This window comes from Typopeltis vanoorti, chromosome 13 (genome assembly GCF_054136105.1).
Source record: "Typopeltis vanoorti isolate ZY-2024b chromosome 13, IOZ_Tvanoo_1.0, whole genome shotgun sequence".
Classification (NCBI taxonomy): domain Eukaryota; kingdom Metazoa; phylum Arthropoda; class Arachnida; order Uropygi; family Thelyphonidae; genus Typopeltis; species Typopeltis vanoorti.
Genome location: NC_143561.1, coordinates 52,981,818 through 53,004,399, shown reverse-complemented (window position 1 = coordinate 53,004,399; position 22,582 = coordinate 52,981,818). Strand labels below are relative to the sequence as shown.

The 22,582-nt window shown below is 37.1% G+C and overlaps 2 protein-coding genes across 4 annotated transcripts in view; one reads left to right on the top strand and one right to left on the bottom strand.

Annotated features, from left to right (window-relative positions):
* Positions 1 to 22,582, bottom strand: part of LOC150100155 (glucosidase 2 subunit beta-like) — a 283,833-nt gene that overhangs the window by 132,876 nt on the left and 128,375 nt on the right. For 2 of the 3 annotated variants that reach the window (XR_016549237.1, XM_090402550.1), the window contains exon 8: positions 16,117 to 16,188. The exons of the other annotated variant lie outside the window; for it this stretch is intronic. Coding sequence is in view for 1 of the 2 variants with exons in the window: in XM_090402550.1 (XP_090258676.1) it covers positions 16,117 to 16,188 (72 nt within the window). In the remaining variant the exon portion in view is untranslated. The remainder of the gene's footprint in view (positions 1 to 16,116; positions 16,189 to 22,582) is intronic. 3 annotated transcript variants of the gene reach the window in all.
* The window catches only part of Cdk12 (Cyclin-dependent kinase 12), a 585,582-nt gene that overhangs the window by 501,606 nt on the left and 61,394 nt on the right, over positions 1 to 22,582 (top strand). The window lies entirely within an intron of this gene.

Genomic DNA, 22,582 nt, shown 5'->3' with positions numbered 1-22,582 from the left:
ATATCCGATCTTCCAATTCCTCACTCCATGAAACTTTCCCAAGTTGACGTCTTAGACTATTATAATCACCTGCCTTATAATTCTGCATATGTTCCAATCTCTTTGATACTCCTGCATGTCTATTCATCTTCCAAGTCAAAACCACATGGTCACTCTCTCTCCAACTGGTGGGAGAGATGTCATCTCAGTTATTATCAACTCTTCTGATTCTATGCCCAAATCCAAAACTCTTGAACCTCTTGTTCCCTCTATTAGATGTTGCCTAAGACATTTGTCCCTCAAGAATTCTAGAAATTCCTTTCTCTTATTGCTACATGCATCTTCCTCTCCCCAATTTATACTGCTGTAGTTAAATTCCATAACAATCATTCTTCTTGCACTTGCCAAGCTCAACTGTCTAAACATCTCCTGGTCCCCACCCTCTGTGCTCCGTGGTTTGTAGCAACACCCCCACTAAATATCCCGTCTTGCCTATCTCTACCTCACACCATGTGCTTTCAAAATCATTAGTGTCAGTGCCTTCCAAAGCCTCCACTCTTAGAGGACATAAGTCGTCACTTATCATAAGCAGTACTCCACCACCATGCTTTCCTTTCCTATCCTGCCAAAAAATGCTGTACCCTGCTACTTCTATTCCTGTTATTATATCTTCTTCTGTCAACCACATTTCAGTGATTCCAATAATCTTTGGCCATGCTGATGCTATCAGCGCCACCAATTCCTCTCCTTTATTCCAGATACTCCTGGCATTAGTATAAAGCCAGTATAACATAGTATTATATACAGACTGGTCTATAACTGGAAACTTCTGTTCTCAAACAGTGCTTGTGGAGAGGTATTATTTTGCGTTCTTTCCACTTTCCCACTTCTTAGGAACTTTCCCCATTGCAAGACTTTCATTACATAACTAGGACCAAAGCATCACTAACTCTTTTGCACATTCTTTAAAAATACATGATGTATGTCATCCATTCCAACAGCCTTATTAACATCTAATCCAAGAAACACTAGATACACCCCCTGATTCTTTCACCTTTAATTCTCCTAATCCTTGCCTCCCTTCTACATATTGCACAGCATCATTCACACCATTACGATGTATACTGATGAAGTGTTCATTAAGTAATTCCACTATGTCATTTGCTATGGTTACTCTGCTACCATAACTATTCATCATCATCAACAACTAACATAATTATTTTTACTCTTGTTTGTCACATAGCAGAAAAATTCCCTTGGATTAGCTTTGACCTGACTGGCCAATCTCTTCTCACATTCTACTTTTCTGTTTATGGCCTGCACTTTATATTCTTCATGCATCTGTTCACTACAAACTGTCTTGTACTTCCATCATACCCTCTTTTGGAACACTGCTTACTTGATTTCACCATTTATTCATCTCATTTCTACTCTCTTTATTCACTTAACTCTTGGTATGCAGTTATGCATTGCTTATGTTAGGTACTGCCTTATCATTTCCAATGCACTGTCAACATCTTTTCTACACAATTCATCAATCTATGAAGTATTGATGCTAGTTGACTACAGAGCTTCTGTTAATCACCCACCTTATAGTTCCACATATAGACCTTCTTGATAATAACTTTTTCCTGTTTGACTACCCTCCAAACCAATACATACCTCATGATCACATTCATCAACAGATAGAAGTGTTAACACCTGATTCACAACCACATCCTGTGAGGATATCACCAAATCTAACACTGATAAACTTCATGCTGCTTTAATCAGTTATCCAGCAGAAACTCTACAAATTCACTCTCCTTGTCGCTGTACATTATCTCTTCTTTCCAATCCGCATTCCTATAATTAAAATATCCTATTAGGATCATCTTCCTTTTTCTTGCCTAACTAATTTGTCTAAACATTTCACAATCAATACTCTACACATTCCCTGGCCTATAACAGCATCTTATTAGATATACTATTCTATTGATCTCAACTTCACATCAAACAGTTTCAAAATCTTCACACATACTACTATTTTCCACTTCGATCTTGAAGAACACAATTCCTCTACCATTAACAATACCGACCCACACACACACACACACCTGCTCTCTTCATCTTGCTATCCTTTTGGGAAATTCGATATACAACCATTTCATGTCCTGACAGTATATTATCCTCATTCAACTAAGTTTCACTTATGCCAATTATCTTTGGGTATACTGATTCAATCAATGCTGCAAACTCAGCACCTTTATTTCTGATGCTCCATACATTAGTATACAAACATAATAATTCTCCACTCTTTGAGGCCATCCCATCCACACAATCACTCTTTACTCTCTCTCTCTGCTAGTATACACTATTGTCTTCATTCTGACCATGTGATCCTGACTCTGATTTTCATTTATATTCTTATTATCCCCACCATTTTGTACTGTATCATTTTGCTCTACTATAATCACTTCTTCACCTTTGTATCCATCCTATTCCTATTCTTCCCCAACCTGCTTCTCTCTTTCTCTCTTAGAGGTACTAATTTTATATGAACCCTGTGCACTCTTATTAAATTAAACAGCAATCACTCCAAACGACTAACACCAAACCCATTCAAATGCATCCCATCATCTTGAACCATTCTAACTTCCATTTGAATTCATTCCATACATTCACAAATTGAACACACTCTGCCTGACACAATTCAGCCATTTGTCATTCAGTATCATTGCTCTCCTTCTCAGTCACTTTCCCAATGACATTATCATCCTTCACTTCCTGCAACAACTTCTTCAAATCCCTTTCCACATTCTTTGTCTCACTATTCAAGTCGTTTGTGCCCACCACTACCGCTAATTCTGATGCCTGTTCGTTCCTACTATGCAAAGCATCTGATATTCAATTTATGACAAAGTGCATGTTACTAATGTAACATGCACTTTGTGTGCATGTTACATTAGTTGTTTTTGTAATCCCCGTAGATGTCCTAGTGACTAGGACGAAATATAGTAAGTATTAAATTCTATTTTAATCCATTTTGAGTGTTGTAAAAAATCCATTACGCCTCCAACATGATGTCCTCACAGCACTTAAGCCTCTACACATGAATTCTAATCATTCATGGAGAAGATTTAGCACGCAAATCCAAGCAATACGGTAAGTCAAAACTGCGACTATCTAGGCAACTAAATAGGCTGGCCTTTTTAAAAAGATGTCGGGATACAAGAGTGATACTGAACTGCGTTAAACTGAAAATCAATTTCCATTCCAAAAAAGCACTCCGTATATATAACCGTGCCAGCCTGGCATTACTATGTGAGCAAATTGCCTCTACTCGTGCCACCCTCTCAGTGACGAACACTACCATTGGCTCCTTACATTCAGAGCTCTCCACCGTTCTTAACCCTGAACTTTGGTCGATTCTCTCTGGCATTTCAGAAACTTCCACACAGAGAGAATTTCAAAAAATAAAAAATAAACAGGTCAAGAAATATAACAACCTGGTTAAAGATAAACCACAAATTCAACTGCTCCAGACAGTAGTAAACCTCTCTTCCAAAAGGCTCAACGACGATGCCATCAGCGCTCTTTGCCTCGGCCGTAATTTTGCCATCGCTCCAAAGGAAGTGCCGGTGCTTGATGTAATGGTTAACATCAAATGGACGATCGGTCGCTTACCGTCGGAGATAGCCAACAACATCAGACTTGATGTAGCCAACATCCTTGCTCATTCTTTGCCTCCAAAAAGTAATTTATCGTATGCCCAACGCACGGCTCTCCTGAAACTATGGAAAGAAAAAAGTATCATCATCAGATAAGGGTAATGCCACAGTCGTTCTTAATACCAGTGAATACAATCGTAAAATGAATATTATCCTCCGCGATCGCGCTACCTACATCCCGCTATAACACGACCCCACAAAAACACGTTAAGAAATTAAAAATCTTACTTAAAAAAGTATCTTCCTGGCCCCCTGACATCACGAAAAAACTTAAACCTTTCCGCCCCCCCCGAATATACAGTTTACCAAAAATCCACAAACCCAATTCCCCACTCAGGCCTATAGTAGATGCCACCAATGCACCTTGCTACAGACTGTCTAAACAGCTGGCCAACTCTCTGACCCCCCCCCCCCCCCAACCGGAAAGTCCACTTCCTATATAAAAAACTTGATCCACTTTAAAGCCCTCACAGAAAATTTAATCTTGAATAATGCAGACATATTGGTAAGCTTTGATATCTCCTCTTTGTTTACCAATATTCCCTTAACTGACACCTTATCTCTCTTAGAAAATGTTTTTCCTTCTGACATCTTAGATCTCTTTTCCTTTGCCATTAACTCTGGGTATTTCTCTTGGAAGAACAAAATCTACAAGCAGATAGAGGGAACCGCCATGGGTTCCCCCCCTCTCACCCCCCCTTGCCAATTTCTTTATAGAAGATTTCGAAAAACGAGCCGTAGACTCAGCCCCACTCAAACCTTCTATCTGGCTAAGATATGTAGATGATATGTTCTCTATTTGGCCTCATGGCCCAGACATGTTAGACTCCTTCCTCAGTCATCTCAATAGCCTACATCCAAGAATCCAGTTTACTATGGAAAAGGAAAAGAACAATTGTTTACCCTTCCTAGCCACCTTAGTCACATGCCTGCCTAATGATACACTTGCCTTCACTGTATACAGAAAACCCATACACACAGGCAGATACATTCACAAATTCTCCCACCACCACCCATCTCAACAATATGGCATTATTAAAACTCTTACCAAGAGAGAGCCCACAATCTTTGTTCCAGTGGAACTGCCCTCACTACTGAGCATAACCACATACACAGCACTTTCCTCTCCAATGGCTACAGCAATCACAGTATCAAAAAAAAAATCCTTCTCATCAACAAGATTTTAAAAATGCCATCACCATACCCTACATCCGTGGCACATCTGAAAAAATAGCCAAGATTCTAAAAAAGTACAACCTACACGCAGCATATAAGCCCCACTGCAAACTTGCTACCCTTATCCGTTCTACGAAAGATCAGCTCTCTCCTCTCTCTCTGCCTGGAGTTTACAAGGTACCCTATTCCTGTAAGCTGGCATACTTTGGACAGACAGGCAGATCAGCATCCATCTGCCTGGAGGAATACAAGTCTTACATCTGTAAACACAACTATGGTCATTCAGGCTTGGCTGACCATGTTTTGGACACCACCCACAGGGTATCATGGAAGAAAACCACCATGCTCCACCACAGCAAATTCAAGAAAGAGAGACTTTTCTTAGAAGCAGCAGCAGCTCTCAGAAACCAAACCTTAATTAATACAGTTGCATTAAGCTTCCTAAAATTTGGGAAACACTCATCACCAGAGGTCCCACCTTACATTCCAGGCCACCTCCTACCGCCCTTAGAGAGCGCTCCACCTAGATAGGACTTTAGTGTCACCCCATGTGGTTGAGCTTAGTATTGTATGATATTTGTGTGCATGTTACATTAGTTGTTTTTGTAATCCTCATAGATGTCCTTGTGACTAGGACGAAATATAGGAAGTATTAAATTCTATTTTAATCCTTTTTTGAGTGTTGTAAAAAATCCATTAAGCCTCCAACATGAAGTTAAATAAGCTGTTTGATGAAGTTGTCAGCTGAGATCAAAATACTGTGGACAAGTTGCACACTCATTTTGGAAAAACTCCTCATTTATATGGCCTCCAAAAAATTCATAAAGAAGGTTATCCAGTAAAAACCATTGTGAACTGTATTGACTCTCCCACCTATAGAATTGCTAAATTTCTGTCATGTTTATTAACTGCCCACACTGGACAATCCAAATCATTCATCAAGAATTCCACACATTTTCTTGAAAAAATCAAGGATATATTCAAATACAAAGAGTCGGATTTGTTAGTCAGCTTTGACACTGTTTCCCTCTTTACCAACATTCCATTATCTGACACTGTTAATTTACTATTATGATAATTACCCTATTGATATTGCAAAGATTTTTGAATTTGTTATACATTCAGGATATTTCAGCTGGAAAAACAAGATCTATAGATAAGTTGAAAGTACTGCCATGGGTAGCCCTCTGTCTCCACCTTAATTAATAGAGCACATAAGGTGTGCTCCTCTCCCTCAAGCTTACAACAAGAACTTCTCACTATCAAAAGGTTAATGGAATTTAATGGTTACAACCTGAATCAAAACCAGCAGATAATGGACTCCTATGTTTCAATACCTCAGGATTCTTCAACAGACTGCAGGGTTCCAATCCCTTATATTCCTGGCATCTCGGAACCGATTGGCAGAATTTTGAAGTAGCATCATCTCATTTCCACATATTTTCCGATCGATAAAATTTCTCGTCTGTTGCTATCTACAAAAGACAAACTGACACCTCTATCATTAGCTAGCATTTACCAGATACTGTGTGAATGTAATCTAACATACTGTGGACAAACAAGCCATTCTGTAGAAAAAAGGACATCAATATTATATTGAATACATGAAACCTCAAAAGTCTGGTCTGGCACAATGTATTGACACTAAACACAATATCCAGTGGGATAAAGCTTGTCTTCTCCATAGATGCAGGTTTAAATATGAACGCCTTTTCAAAGAAAGTTGTGAAGCCCTTTTATATCAGCCAAATCAGAATCAGAACAATTGTCTCTCTCTCTCTCTCTCTCTCAAAGTTTGGGAGATTCTTATGTTATGTAACCATCAAAAATAGTTGTTTCATAATATTTTTAATAATATTACTTATTAATACTATTTTCTAGCATTCAGCAACAGTTTTTAATTGGTAAACCACCAACTTCTGTATGTAGTTTGTAATTTGGTTCCTTTGATTGCTTGTTTCTACACACACTGATGATGTACTGTTATTTTCAGTATGAAATATCTGTATTTTCATTTCATTAAAGTTAATTGCTGTGGTTATCGTGAAATTTATTATTTATTCAAATTTAATAGATCTTACATATTTTGGAAAATTATGGAGACAACTACTGTGTTTGTTTTAGTTTTTTGTTTTATATTAGTTTAATATAAATCAAAATCCACATTCGACATTTAGATCTTCATATCAAGGTCATCTTCTGGAGCATATATATACTATATACAGAGAAACAATAACTGAGACATCATCTCAGTTATTATCAACTCTTCTGATGCTATAACCAAATCCAAAACTTTTGAACCTCTTGTTCCCTCTGTTACATGTTGCCTAAGACATTTGTCCCTCAAGAATTCTAGAAATTCCATTCCCCTATTACTACATGCATCTTCCTCTCTCCAATTTATACTACTGAAGTTAAAATCTCCCATAACAATCATTCTTCTTGCACTTGCCAAACTTAGCTGTCTAAACATCTCCTGGTCCCCATCCTCTGTACTCCTGGGTCTGTAGCAGCACCCTACTAAATATCCTGTCTTGCCTACCTCTACCTCACACCATACGCTCTCAAAATGCTCCAAACACTGTTCAGAGATTTTCATGCAAGTACATTTTTGATCTGCTGTGAGCAAGCATGGCATCCATCTTGTGCAAAGCTTTTTTGTTTGCAATTCTTCATGCAAAATATCCTACATGTTCTTTTGAAATGCCTATAGTCTCAGCAATTTCATGCACTTTGACTTCCTGGTCATCCAATACCATATCATACACTTGATCAATGATTTCTGGTGTTGTTACACTTTTTGGATGTCCTTCATGTGGATCATCTTCAAGGCTAGTACAGCCACATTTAAACTTGGCAGCCCATTTCTTAATTGTCGAAAACAAAGGAGAAGAGTGCCCGTAAACTTTTATGAACTTCAAACGAATTTCTTTTGGGATTAAATCTTCTTTTACAAAGAATTTTATACCTGCACGATACTCAATTTTATCCATTTTCAAGGGATACAGACAGCACTTTTGCTTCAGACAGCTATATAAAACAAACTACTTGATAGAATGACTTGCAATTTCACATAGATGTTTATGACAGATGTACCAACTTAGAAAAAAAATCGTGCCGATAGTGTTACCATCTATGGTCAAGGCCAAGAACTTTTCAGGGAATAATGATAAATATAAAAATACTGACTCTGCAATGATGTTTCTTTAATCCAAATGTCACGAATATCAGGAATAAAGAAGATGAATTAGTGGCATTGACAGCCTCAGCCAGTCCAAAGATTATTGGTATCATTGAAACATGATTGACGGAAGATGACTTACTGACAGGAATAGAAATAGAAGAGTATAATGTATTTCGACAGGATAAGAAATGCAAATGTGATGGTAGAGGCTTATGATAAGTTGTGAGTTGTGTCCCATCATAGCAGAGGATTTGGAGGAAAATGGCACTAATGGTTTTGAGAGTATATGGTGTGAGGTAGGCATATAGTGAATATATGGTATGAAGGACAGGATATTTAGTGAAATGTTGCTATAGGTCAGAGATTATAGAGTTTGAAGAGCAGTAAATGTTAAGGCAGTTGAGTTTGCTAAATGCAAACTCAACTGCCTTAACAGATTTTAACTACACCACTATACGTGGGTGGTCTGAAAAGTTCTCAGCCTTGACCATAAATGGCAACACTATCAGCAAGATTTTTTTTTCTAAGTGGATACATCTGTCATAAGCATCCATGTGAAATTGCAAGTCATTCTATCAAGTAGAAAGTTAGTTTTATACAGCTGTCTGAAGCAAAAGTGTTGTCTGTATCCCTTGAAGTGGATAAAATTGAGTATTGTGCAGTTATAAAATTCTTTGTAAAAGAAGGTTTACCGCCAAAAGAAATTCATTCAAAGTTCATAAAAGTTTATGGGCACTCTTCTCCTTCGTTTTCGACAATTAAGAAATGGTCTGCTGGGTTTAAATGTGGCCATACCAGCCTTGAAGGTGATCCATGTGAAGGACATCCCAAAAATGTAATAACACGAGAAATCATTGACCAGTGCACGATATGGTATTGGATGACCGGTGAATCGAATCGTGTGAAATTGCTGAGACTATAGGCATTTCGAAAGAACGTGTAGAATATATTTTGCACGAAGAATTGCAAATGAAACAGCTTTGCGCAAGATAGGTACCGTGCTGATCAAAAACGCACTCGCATGAAAATCTCTTTTCTTGAAAAGAGATTTTCGTGCGAATGAAATGAGCATTTTATCAAGAGTAAAACTGATTTTGTGTGTCGATTTATTACTATGGATGAAACTTGGATTCACCAGTACACACCAGAGTCAAAACATTGGACAGAAGCCAGTTGTTCAGCACCAAAGAATACAAGGCAATGTATTCTTTGGTGTTTGGGGATGCTAAAGACATTTTGTTTATTAATTATCTTGAAAAGGGTAAAACAATAACTGGAGAATATTATTCCGATTTTTTAACCAGACTAGACGAAAAAATTTATGAGAAAAGACCCGGTTTGCAGAAGAAAAAAATCATCTTTCATCAGGACAATGCACCTGTCCACAAAGGTGTTTTGCCAATGGGAAAATTAAGGGATGTGCACTATGAATTGTTGGAACATCCACTCTATTCCCCAGATTTGGCTCCCTCTGACTTCTATCTCTTCCCAAAACTAAAAATCTTCCTTGCTAGTCAGCGTTTTTCTTCGAATCAACAGGTGTTTGCAGCTGTAAAGGGGTATTTTGAAGATCTTACTGAGAACTACTGGAACAGGATAATGGTGCTGGAGCATTGCTGGAATAAATGTATTAGTCTTAAGGGAGATTATGTTGAAAAATAAAAATAATTTTGAAATTATAAATTCTTTTTTCATTGTTAGAGGCAGATAACTTTTCAGACCACCCATGTAAATTGGGATGAGGAAACAGCATGTTGTAGTTAGGGTATGGAATTTCTGTAATTCTCGAGGAAGAAATGTTTCAGACAATATGTAGTATAAGTCCGAGACGCAAGCAAATATACACATGATTTATAACTCATTATTTTGATTCATCTTTTGAATGTAATTAACAATCTATCTTCCTGACAATGCCCACATAATGCTGGAAGAAATATATTGGAATGTTTGAATAAATTCTATATAATTTTTGTTTCATGTATAAGCTGTGAAACTTACTCTAATATGTCTAGTGCACATGCTCTATTAAAGCTATTAATTAAGAGGAAGATAAAGATTGCTAGCCTGACCAAGTGGGTAGCACACTCCCTCTCCAACCAAGAGACATTGGTTCGAGTCCCACTATGAACATGAGCATTTGTAAAAGTCTGCTCTGGACAAACGTCTATATCTCCTTGGGTTTATAATGGCTTGACTATAAAGTAATTGTTTATAATGGCTTTTTGAGAATAGTTACACTTGGTCACATTATAGTTTAATGTGGTCAAGTGTAAGGTAATGTACTTTGGAAAATGATCAGAAGCTGTGTTCTGTATTGATGGAACTAAACAGCAGGAAACTGACGAGGCCAGGGACTTAGTTGTGATTGTGGATAGGGAGTTGAAGTTTAGAGGACATACTGCAAAGGTAACCAAAACAGCACATCAAGTCGTGTGGTTATTGGAAGAACACACTAACAAGCAGTGACAGAGTGTTTTTTTTTTCTCCTATGTAAGGCTACTGCACATAGATCTGGACTCCCAGATTCCATGGTGATGAAGAAGTTGTGGAAAGGATCCAGAGGCAAGTGACAAAGATTCTGGCAGGTCTGTGGAATTCTCCCTATTAGAATAGATTGATGGTATGTAGACTTCAAAAATTAGCTGATAGAAGAAAAAGAGAAGACATGATAGAAACTTTTAAGTTATTAAAGGGGTTTTTATAGTATTGCCACTGAAGAATTTTTTCAGTACATAACAAGAAGGGAAAGAACAAGGGAGTTACCAGTGGAAATTGTATAAGAGTGTGGTTAAGACACACCAAGTCCTAAGACTAGGTTTTTTGCTTGGAGGGTGGTAAATGGGTGAAATGGGTTGCCAGAGGTAGTCTGGGTAATTCATCAGTGAACGAGTTTAAGGAAAAGCATGATAAGTATGTGAATGATGGCTAGTGTGTGAATAAATGGATCTCCAATGATAAGTCTTCTGACTCCATGCAGATACCTGTATAATAATAATGAACTGGAAGTGATTAAGATATTATGAAATCTGGATGCAGATACATCTATAAGATTAGATATTAGCCTGTCATTCTAAGAAAACAGCATGAGATAACACAATGTATTTTTTTCACATTAACTCCATGTGAGAGATTGTAAAACCTGTAACACATCATACCATGTGTGGCCATATAGTTCAAGAGAAAGAAGGAATCTATTCATATATTTCTTGAACAGCCTGAGTTTGTAATTCTTGTAAAAGCAATATGTTAAAGACAAATCGTGCAAACACAGGGCAACCGGAATAAAAGAGGAGGATCAGCAGTTGGTTTAATAGGTATGAAGTCAGCAAGAAAATCAGAATTGTCCTAAACATGTTTGTTTAACAGAATCTCATCATGGTCTATAGAAGTGAAAGAAAGCACAAGGTTACTGCTTTGATAACTGCAACTAAAAACAGATCAGTCAGTATCTGGAATGGCAATTAAAATGTTGAAGAAGCTAGCTATGGTCCATATTCAGATGGGTCAAGACCAAACCATGCTATCTGAGACTAAGACCATCCTTGACAAAAGCCATGCTCTGCTCTATAAAGATCTACTACCTGCTTTGTGAAGGATAGATCTTTGGATCAATCTACTGAAATTTTATCATAAAATATTACTAGACTTTGCAATGTGTGAAACACTTTCACTGACAATTTCACTGTGAAAGGGATATAAATAAACTGAAACAAACAGAGGTGAAAAATAGGAGAGTAGTTATCAACAGATACCACAAAAGCACTGTATAGAAAAGCAGTCAGAAGAATGAATAACCAGTAGTACTATCCTTAAGCCACCACTACTACTACTACTACTAATCAACTTGTATATTAATAAAGTGGGTGGAATGCTGAAGGATGAAATCTGATTGTTTGCTGATGATGATGCAAGGTTGAGAAAGGTGATAAGAAAATATTTGGATATGTAATTCCTACAAGATTTTATATGATTTCCTGTTTGAGCAATTTCAACATCTTTCTCTAAATCCAGAGTAATTTAATAAAAAGGTGGCAACCTTGTGGCAACTCCTACAGGTAAAGATGGCCTTGCCATTGCTTCTGCCTGATATCTCCACTTCTGGGCCTGACTCCACTGAAGAGACCTCAATAAAGATCGAACCTAGTCTGGGTAGTGGCCCTTCCCTTAATGCATAACATTATACATATCCACAAGGAGATATGTTTTGCATTATGGGAGATGCTGAGATAGGAGTGATGTTGGCTTGGTCCACCTTTGCTACGAGTTTCTCGGTGTTGTACTACCTTACCCCAGTCCTGAAGATATTTTCAGGCTCCAACTTTGTTTGCTCACACTTGGATAAAGGATTAAACTAAATTTATTATGACATATAGTTCACTGTTGCCAAGTGCATTCTGGTTTAACCACCTTACCGGCCATTAAAGATCAAATACGCATCCTCAAAAGCTTCGTGTTCATCATCAATTTCAATGTAATATCAATGGTATTACATTTTTAATATGCACTTCGCATCCATAGTAATGTGGACGTATATATATATACGTCCTGGCCAGTAGCATGGTTAAGGTTGTTGCCTTGCATTCTGATTTAAGTTTGTTGCCTTGTATTTTGATTTAAGAGACAGTGTACCTGTATTGATGGAAATTCAATTAGTTGATGAGGCTAAAAGCATAGGAGTGAAAATTAGACAGGATTTGAAATTCAAGGGCCACATTTCTAAAGTGGTAAAGTCATCATAACAAATAACTACAATGTTGAAGTAGACACTTAACTTGTAGAACTAAGAAATTATTCTTCCTCTTTACAAAGCTTTAATTTTTTACTGTGATCAGGTATGGTCACCAGGGTTCAATGGAAATAGATGAAAAATAATCTGAGCTGTGTAACCAAGATGGTATTGTGTCTGTGAAATGTTGATTATGATGATAGGTTGAAGGATTATGAACTTCAAAATCTGGTAAGCAGATAGGGGAATAAGATATGATAGAATATACACCTTTGTAAGAGGATTTATAATACAGATAGATGGGATTTTTTTTTTTTTTTTTCAATTCTTAAAGTTCAAGAGATATCAAGAAGTGACAATAAGTCATTCCTGGAGGCTGGGTTAAGAGTGTTGTGGTCAGCAAGCGTTTGAGATCTAAGTTTTTCATATGAAATGTAATGAAAAAGTGGAGCAGCTACAAGTGGGAGTGGGGTGTTTCATCAATTAGTGAATTCAATGAGAGATATGATAGGTTCTATCTACATTTGTTCCTATTATAATTAGTGTTGCCAAATGAAAATTACTAAAAACAGCTAAATCTTTTAAAAAAAAGAGCTAGAAAGAGCTAAAAAGGAGTTAAAAATAAAAATTTGAAACTAAAATTTTAAAAGTAGTAGCTGATACTTTTAAGTTACTTACTTTATTCAAGTTGAAGTGATACTTGCATATAAGGCTAAATACATTTTCTATGTGGTCTTCTGCGCTTAATTCACCCATGTTTTCACTTAGATTTTCAGCTTTATTATATGTGGCAATTGTTCCAATATTACTCAGTGTAGATGCTGGTAAATGATAGTCTGTACAGCACTGGTTGTTATGGCTATACTTGACTGACAAAATAGCTGTCAGCATTGACAATTCCATCTTGTTTCTTAATTTAGTTTTAACTACATTCATGGAACTAAAAATTCATTCAATTTCCGCATTAGAATTTGGCAGCATTAATAAATTTATTGCACACTGAGCAATTTCTTTAAATGGATTCATTCCAGATGCATCTTTATATTCTCGTACTTCAGTCCAGAATAGCTCAATGTTTTCTATATTTATCCATTTATTTAAGTGGATAGTACTGTACTGGTATTCAGCAGCAGCAACATCTTTTTCTGTTTTCATCATTATTTCTAAGGTGGAAGTAATAGGTTCTTTTATATGTTTTAGGGTATTGTCAACAGAAAAAGACGAGATCATTCTTAAAATATTCAAGTTTTCAGGCAACCTTTGCTTAAGCTGCTTGAAGAGACCAAGAAGAAACTGTCTTGCTCTACTTCTAAGATTTCGCTCATCATTTTGCATTATTTTCTTTTGTATCATCAACTCTGAAATTTTTCTTTCAAATCTATAACCAAGATTTGGATTGGGATCCAAATAGTCATCAATCTCTGACTCTAGAGGGTCGACTGTGGATGATGGTAGCACTAACATATTAGCAATAGAATGAATCAAACAAGAAAGATCTTCAAATAATCTCATCTTATCTGCACTGTTAGATTCGAAAATTTTGTTAACTTGCTAAACTTGAACTAGAACAGGATGCAAAAATAAAAGGTACAACAGATTCCTTTCATCTTTGTACATCTCCCACAAAATTTGAGCTTTGTAACATTTCTCAGTCACACTCATGACTTCGAAGTGAGTTTTTAATTCCAACCACTGGGTGAGAATTCTGTCTACTGCAGGTTCAATGGAGAGCCACCCTGTTGCACAATTGCTTATAATTTTCAGAGGAGCATCATTTTCGCTGATAGTTTGATATAGCTCTTTGTATGCTGCTTGTCTTGAAGAAGAATGTAAAAACCACTTATACGTTTCAGCAACTAAAAATTCTAATTTTCTTGGGAGAGATTCTGCACAAGTGTGAGACATTGCCAGTTGTAATGAATGGCATACACATCTAATTAAAATTAAGGAGGGAATAATATGCCTTCAGTAGTTCATAAATGCCATTATTGACACCAACCATAACACTGACATTGTCTGTACCAATTGCAATGAGATTTTTAATGTCCAGTTTCTTGGTCAAAAGCTCTTTTTTTCAGTGCAGCCACAATATCACACTTTTCTAGAACCACCATGCTCAGAAATGTATGCATAATTTTGTTGAATTTCTTGCTGTAATAAATGGCCATTCCTAAAATCTTATTCACTGTGATATCATTCGATTCGTCTATTAGCAAGCTGAAATTTTCATCTCCAATGTCCACAATTAGATCTTCAAAATGCTCACTTAGAATATTCTTTACAATTGCAGAGCACTTAGTTCGGTGCAATTTTACCGTTGGCATAATTTGACTGTCTGCGATAATATTTTTGCAAAGATCTACTAGATGATTGCAACTGTCGAATGATGAGTGACAACAAAGAAATAATGCTAACCTACCTTCAAAGTTCGCAGTCTCATCAGACTTTTTCACAAGCATATTTGTAATAGGAACAGCCTTATATGGAACTGCAGCAAGATGTTTCTTACTTTAACACTACAAAAGGCCACTGAAAGTTTTGCAGATGTTTCACATCTGCAAAACTTAGAGCGGCCTTTTGTAGCATCACCAGGAACTTCATACAACCACTTTCTAAATATTCCTATTTGCAACCACTCCCTCCTAAATTTTTGCTTGTAAGCTTTATTTTTCTCTTTGTCATTTTTGAAGAAGGGTATACAACTCTTTACTGCCACGAATTACGATCAGTCTTTGAAAACTTCCCGCTCGCTATCGTAACTACCAACCAGAACACTGTGCAAAGTGTTCTGGTTGGTAGTTTTAAGGTGACAAAATGGTAGGCTGTTTGGGCCACGTGACTGACTGACGTCATCATGCATTTGAAACATGTACGATGCTCGCACCAAACGTACAATACAATTCCTTATCAAATGCAAACATCTGGAAAACTTTCAAAACAATTTCTTTAACAGTAAGTTATAAAAACAACTAAAAAGAGCTGAAACTAGTTCCGAAGGAGCTAGATTTGGAACTAGGTGCTAGATTAAAATTTTTGGAGCTAGGGAAAAAAAAAAAGAGCTAGATCTAGTTCCAAAAGAGCTAAATTGGCAACACTAGTTATAATATGTACACAACAAATGATAATATCATGTAAGCAATCGACAAATAATATAAATAATAAACTTAAACTGTTAAAGATGATGAATTGTTGGATGTTAAAGATATTATTAATCCATTGCTATTATATATACCATATATGGTATATATAATCCATTGTTATTATATATACCATATATGTAATTATATAAAATTACGACAGAAATTAACTTCTAGTATCTGTTTTACAATATCAGTCAGTACCTTTGGCAGTTGAATGTTAAAAGATGATGTTACTTCAATTCCTTCAGATTCATTGTTGATTCCAGGAACTTCCTAAATTAAATAATAGAATACTAAGTATATTCAGCTGAATTTATTATTATTATTATTATCCAATGACCCCCATAGAGTATCAAGGAGGTCCCTTTTGTCATACACACAGATCATCATATCGTGCCTTAAGCACATTCAAATTCTCTGCATACACACACACCACTCTCTCAGGCGCAATGCATTCCAATTATTCACAATTCTGCATTCAAACACCTGCTTCTTACTCCCTTATTCACGCCCTTGTTATACAGCTTTCAGGGATGACCTCTTGTTCTGATCCCCCCCCCCCCCCGATGACCCCTGATCTCCCACCATTTTATGAAAAACATCTTCAACATTGATCCTATATCAATCCATCCCTTACCAACTTGTACATCTCTATCATAACACCCCTCCCTTCAGTCACCTCTGAGCCCTTTCCAACATCTTTTTGTCCTTTTGAAAACCAGGTGACCAAATCTGTGCACAGTAGTCCATTTTGTGACCTAATCAGAGAACCTGAATCTCCTTACTTCTATAAATCATTGTCCTCTGCATCATTCCCAGAATTTGTTGTGTTGTCCTCACAATTTTGTCAATGTGTCTACTAAATTTCAGATCCTTATTCACTATCACCCCAAGATCTCTTATTTCCTCCACCTCCAACAATATATTTCCACCAACCATAAATTCTACATCCCATCTTTGTTTCCCAAATTTTAAAACCTTACATTTTGCAGCATTGAACTCGCATTCCCATGCCCATTCACATAGTTTATTCAAGTCTTCTTGTAAGACCACAACATCTTCTCTACTCTTCGGAGTTCGTCCCAGCTTTGCATCATCTGCAAGCAACTAAATATCCCCATCCAAATCTTTGCAAATATCATTAACATACAGGTTGAACAGCAGTGGCCCTAAAACAGACCCCTGAGGCATACCACTAGTGACTTTCCTCTTCTGGGATATTGCTCCCTCATACACAACTTGCTAATACCTATCAGATAACCAAACTCCAATCCAATGCACCAATCTAATATCCAACCCCATTAGCTCTACTTTGGCTATCAACTTATCATGTAATCTATCAAAAGCCTCTGGAAAGTCTAAGTATACTACTGTATATCCATCTCCCAAATCCAATGCTGCTGTCACCATAAGTAAGTAGATTTTTAAAACATGACCCCCCCCCCCTTTTAGCAAATCTGTGCTGTCCATCAAAGATAATACCATTGTTGTTGACCCAATTCTGGATCTTAGTTCTCACCAGCTTCTCCAACAACGTAACCACAACAACTGACACACAATTGGTCTATAATTTGATGCTTGAATTCTGTCAGCTCCTTTATGAAGTCGTACAATCTTGCCTTTCTTCTACTCCTTTGAACTTGACCCAGTTGGTCAAGTCTTTATAATTATGTCAAGATAAATGTCACTTCCCTGGCATGTTTCTTCAAAATGCTTGGTAATATATCATCAAGTCCCACAGCATTATTAACATGAAGTTTACTCAATTCCATTTACACCTCTTTCTCACTCACAGTCAATCTCACTTTTTCCTCATCCACTCCTCTCAAACTCTACATGATGTCAAATTCACAATAATGAAAGACTTTATAAATTTCTCATTAAATATCTCAACTATATCCTCCGCAGCACTTGTCCTTATACCATTTTCTCCAGTCAGTGCCATCCTACCATAAATCATTCTTATTTTTGCTGGCTACATATCAAAAGAACCCCCTAGGATTATTTTTGGCTTCATTAGCTAACTGCTCATACTGAACTGTTGCTACCCTTACCATCCAAGTCACCTGTGTGTGTGTTCTTTGTATTCTTCATGGAATTGATTATTACCACTCCTCTTATGTTACCTCCATAATGCCTTTTTTTGTTTATTGCATGCTTAAATTTTCATTAATCCTTTTCACACCTACCTTATTTAATCTTCTGACCTTTGGGATACATTTAGATGTTGCTTCTGCTAGATATCCAAAGACAAGCACATGTGCTTGTCTCTGGATTATTGTCCATCGCATGCAACATCTCCTCTTCCATGGTGGGATTTCGCTTAGAACATGGCCTGACGGATTAGCTGACTCCATCACCGTCAGCTAATCCGTAAATGAGGTGCATGTCTGCCATCTCAGCATTCGTAAAACAACGCATGTTCTTCATACGATTTCAAAAACTTGAATGAGGAAGCGCCAATTGCTCACCTGGAGCACTGGCGAACAGCTCCACCTATCACTTTCTGGTGGCATTTCCAATCATGCTTTCCTATGTGAATATGGTTGATTTTGATGTTCTCTACCTCCCCTCAAAGTTTGTAGGTGGAATTTTGAACCACCCTGTATAAAGAATTATAAAAACCAAGCAAAACTCACATAGAAAATGTGAGTTTTCTTTTGAAGACTCGACACTCAGGGTTACCCTAGGCACGGGGTGGGGGGGGGGGCCTTTCGAGCCATCAGAATTCAAGGAGAACCAGCCTACCAGTCCGGAACTCAGGGGGTTGGGCATCAGGGGGCATAACCCCCCCCCCCCCAGTATATATATAATTATCAAAAAGTTAAAAGCATGAATATATTTTGAATATATCAAATTATAGAAACAAAATCAGTTGATTAAAGAAAGTCATGGGTGACTTCATAATTTCTTTAGGGTCAGCAGTTATTATTATCATCATATAACTTTCATAGAATCAAAAGACTTATTGTGGGAAGTCCCACTATCACACACATAGGTCATCATACCATACCTTAAATGCACTCCACATCTCTGCAGTCACCACACTCTCAGGCAAGGCATTTCAATCACTCACAATACTCAATGCAAAAAAAAACTAATCTCACACCTTTCATGTTCACACACCCTCCTTAGTCAGCTTCTAGGGATTGTCTCTCATTCTCCCTCCAGTCTATGAAATCTCTACTGCATTAATCTATAATAACACCTTACCAACTTGTAAGTTTCAATCCAACTTAGCCAGCCATCTCTGGACCCTTTCCAATATCTCTTTATTCCACGGTTCCACTGAGTGAATAAAACTTTTCCTTGATCTTAGCCTCTTATGTACTGCAACATGTCCATACAAAGGATGCCGTTCATCATTTAGTTGTTATTTCCGCTCATATCTACTCTGTGAAGTCCTTCTGATGTGAGTATAGATGGTCAATTTTTGTAGGCTTAAGGCAGCTGGTAATGTGCCGACATGTTTCATTAAGATCCTTATCAATAATTTTGACATGTGATGATCTTTCCCAAACAGGGATAGCATGCTTGGCTGTCGAAAAACAGAGTGCCAGTGCAGAAGTGTGCAGTACTTGTGGATTTGCACCCCCACTGAGATGATGTTAATGGACGCAGAATATTATTGTGTTTGAGTTTTAGCTGCTGTCTTCTCTATGTGTCACTTAGAACCTTATCAATAATTTTGACATGTGATGATCTTTCCCAAACAGGGCTAGCATACTCAGCTGTCAAAAAGCAGAATGCCAGTGCAGAGTTGTGCAGTACTTGTGGATTTGCACCCCACCAAGATGGTGTTAATCGACGCAGAATATTATTACGTGTTTGAGTTTTAGCTGCTGTCTTCTCTATGTGTCACTTATAATTTAGGGTGCTATCTAGTGTAACACCTAGGTAAGTTGGATTTGGATAATTGACCAGTTTCACACCATTCCATTCTATATTTAACTCTCTCCTTGCCTCCCTATTATTGAGATGGAAAAGACACATTTGGGTTTTACTGGGATTTGGTTTCAGTTGGTTTTCCTTATAGTAAACTGTAAGGGTTTCTAGCTCTTGTGTGAGTCTCCTTCTCAATGTCATCAAAGGATTTTGCTTGATAAGCTATTGCCCGGTCATCTGCATATAAGAAGGTTCTTGACCGTGGGTTTATAGGTTGGTCATTAGTATATATATTGAAGAGGAGGGGAGATAGCACACTTTCCTGAGGTAGACCATTTTTATGGATATGCCATCTGCTCTTTTTTCCTTGAAAATAGGGTCAGAGGTTAAAAAGTGAATGAGATGACAGCAAAAATTAGTGCAGTGTAAGAGGCTGTGCAGAGAAGAGTGTAAGAGAATAATAATGACAAGATCTCAGCACAGCAGTGGAGTTGAGGAGACAAGCACTGATAATGAATGACATCATAGCTAGATGTAAAAGGACAGAGAGAGAGAGAGAGAGATTTGGAATATATGCATATCTGCAATACATTTGATAATAGAAGCAAGGTGTATAGTAGGTGAGTTATATTTAATAGTTATGGATGTAGGCATTTGAAGAGGTTGTTCTCTGAATTGGTGTGAAGTCAGGGAAAACTAGTGTTGTCAGCAATCTAGCACTGTAGGCCAAAGAAATTACAGAGTTCTTAATATGGCCAGATGGAGTAGGGATGACTATAAAAGAATCGTGATCTTGTTGGACCTTATCATTTGCATAAATCAGATGATTTATCAAATGACATAGCATAGCTGTTCAATAATCATTTTGTCAAGTTATTTCTTTCTTATGGACCAGGTTTTATTCCTAGAAGATGAGAATAATTCTTGAAGTAGTTCCAAGTGAATGAAATGGGTGTAATTTGAAATATTAAGTATTTTGAACAGGATTAGATTTCATCAAGTGCAAGGACAGGAAGTGTCCTTGCAATCTAGAAACTGGAAACTAATAGTTAATGAGAGAGTCCATAAGATCTGCTATCCAGGAGAGAGAATGAGCAAGATAAGTCATGCTTTGGACATGAGGAAGAAACGAGCAAGACAATTGGTGGTACTTGTGGGAATAAATGATTTAAGTGAACATAAGGAGACTGTAAGGATGAATATCGAAGGTTATTGAGAAGAGTGAAAGGTAGCAGTATAGTAGGAAAGGTTGTCAATGTGTTGCCGAGGTATGAAAATGATGAGTTCAGATGGAGAGCCAAAATCATGAATGGTATGCTAACAGAGCTGTATGAGGAGAAGGGAGTGCAGTTTGTGGATGTATGGCATGTATTTGAGGGAAGAAATTATGATTTTGGAGTGAGTGCACTCTGGAAAAACTGTTGCTAAATAGAAGTGCAGTGTGTGATGCAAGCAAATATGATCAGAATTAAGATATGAAGTGTAAGATCAGGAGAGTGGTGTTGAAGAGACAGAAGTGCTTGGAAATGGAAACAGCAGTAGTGTGAGAGATGAAGAGAGAATGGGAATAAAAGAGGAACAGAAAAATGGGGGAGTAGCATAAGGAGACTGGATGTTGGAAGTAACTATAGAAACACACGTTTGCCACAGTTAATAGCTTTTTTATTCTGTAAATATTTCATCTTATGTAACATAAGACATCATCAGTACAATTATTGAACATTAAACTAAATTTATTATATTGAACAACAATAGGAAGACAAGTTACATAATCATTATATTGAAGAACAACAGTAAGACAAGTTACATAATCATGTAACTTGTCTTACTGTAGATAAACAGGAAGAACTATAAATAAACATATCTGTGAACATCAAGACCACATCCAGCTTATCAAAAATCACAAATCTTGCTTTGCACATGGAATCGAAAATGGTAACCACAGGATCCAATGGCGAAACGCTAAGCTGCTACGTAGATCCATACATAAACATGAATGTTTATATAAAGAAAGTACTGGACACCCTTACTGCATGGACCTAATCTTAATCAGAACAACTGTCTCGCTCTCCCAAAAGTTTGGGAAATTGTTATCCTCAGATGTATTTAATAAATTTATCTATTATATTTTAATTTAATTAGTTTTAATTACAGTAAATTAGGATTAATCCATGAACACATAAATGTATATGTAGAGGGATTCCAATTTAAGCATGGGTGCTACTGTTTTTTGAATTCAATTCTATTGTTGTTTGATAGATGTACTAATGATGTCTTATGATACATACGATGAAATATTTACATACTAAAAAGTTATTAACTATGGCATATACAATTCTATTATTATTATTATTCAGGCCTATATGGAGTCAAAAGACTCATCGCGGGAGGTCCTTTCTAGGAAACACAAAGTCTATCATACCACTTCTTAAACTCATTGACCATTCTCGCTCTCACCACTCTATCAGGCAATGCATTCCATGGTTCAACCACCCTCTCCATGCAAAGAAACCACTCCTTACCCTCTTGCTCACAATTTCCTTCTGTAACTTAAAGGGATAGCCCCTTGTCATCGCTCCTTCCCGCTGTTCAACCAAACGAAAGAACTCCCCAGTGTCAACCATGTAACCACCTCTCAACAGTTTAAAAGTTTCAATCATATCACCTCTCCTTATTCTATCCACCAAACTCCGCAGTCTACATTCCCTCAGCCGATCCTCATAATTAACATTGTACAGTCCTGAAACCATCTTTGTAATCCGCCTTTGTACCCTTTCCACAG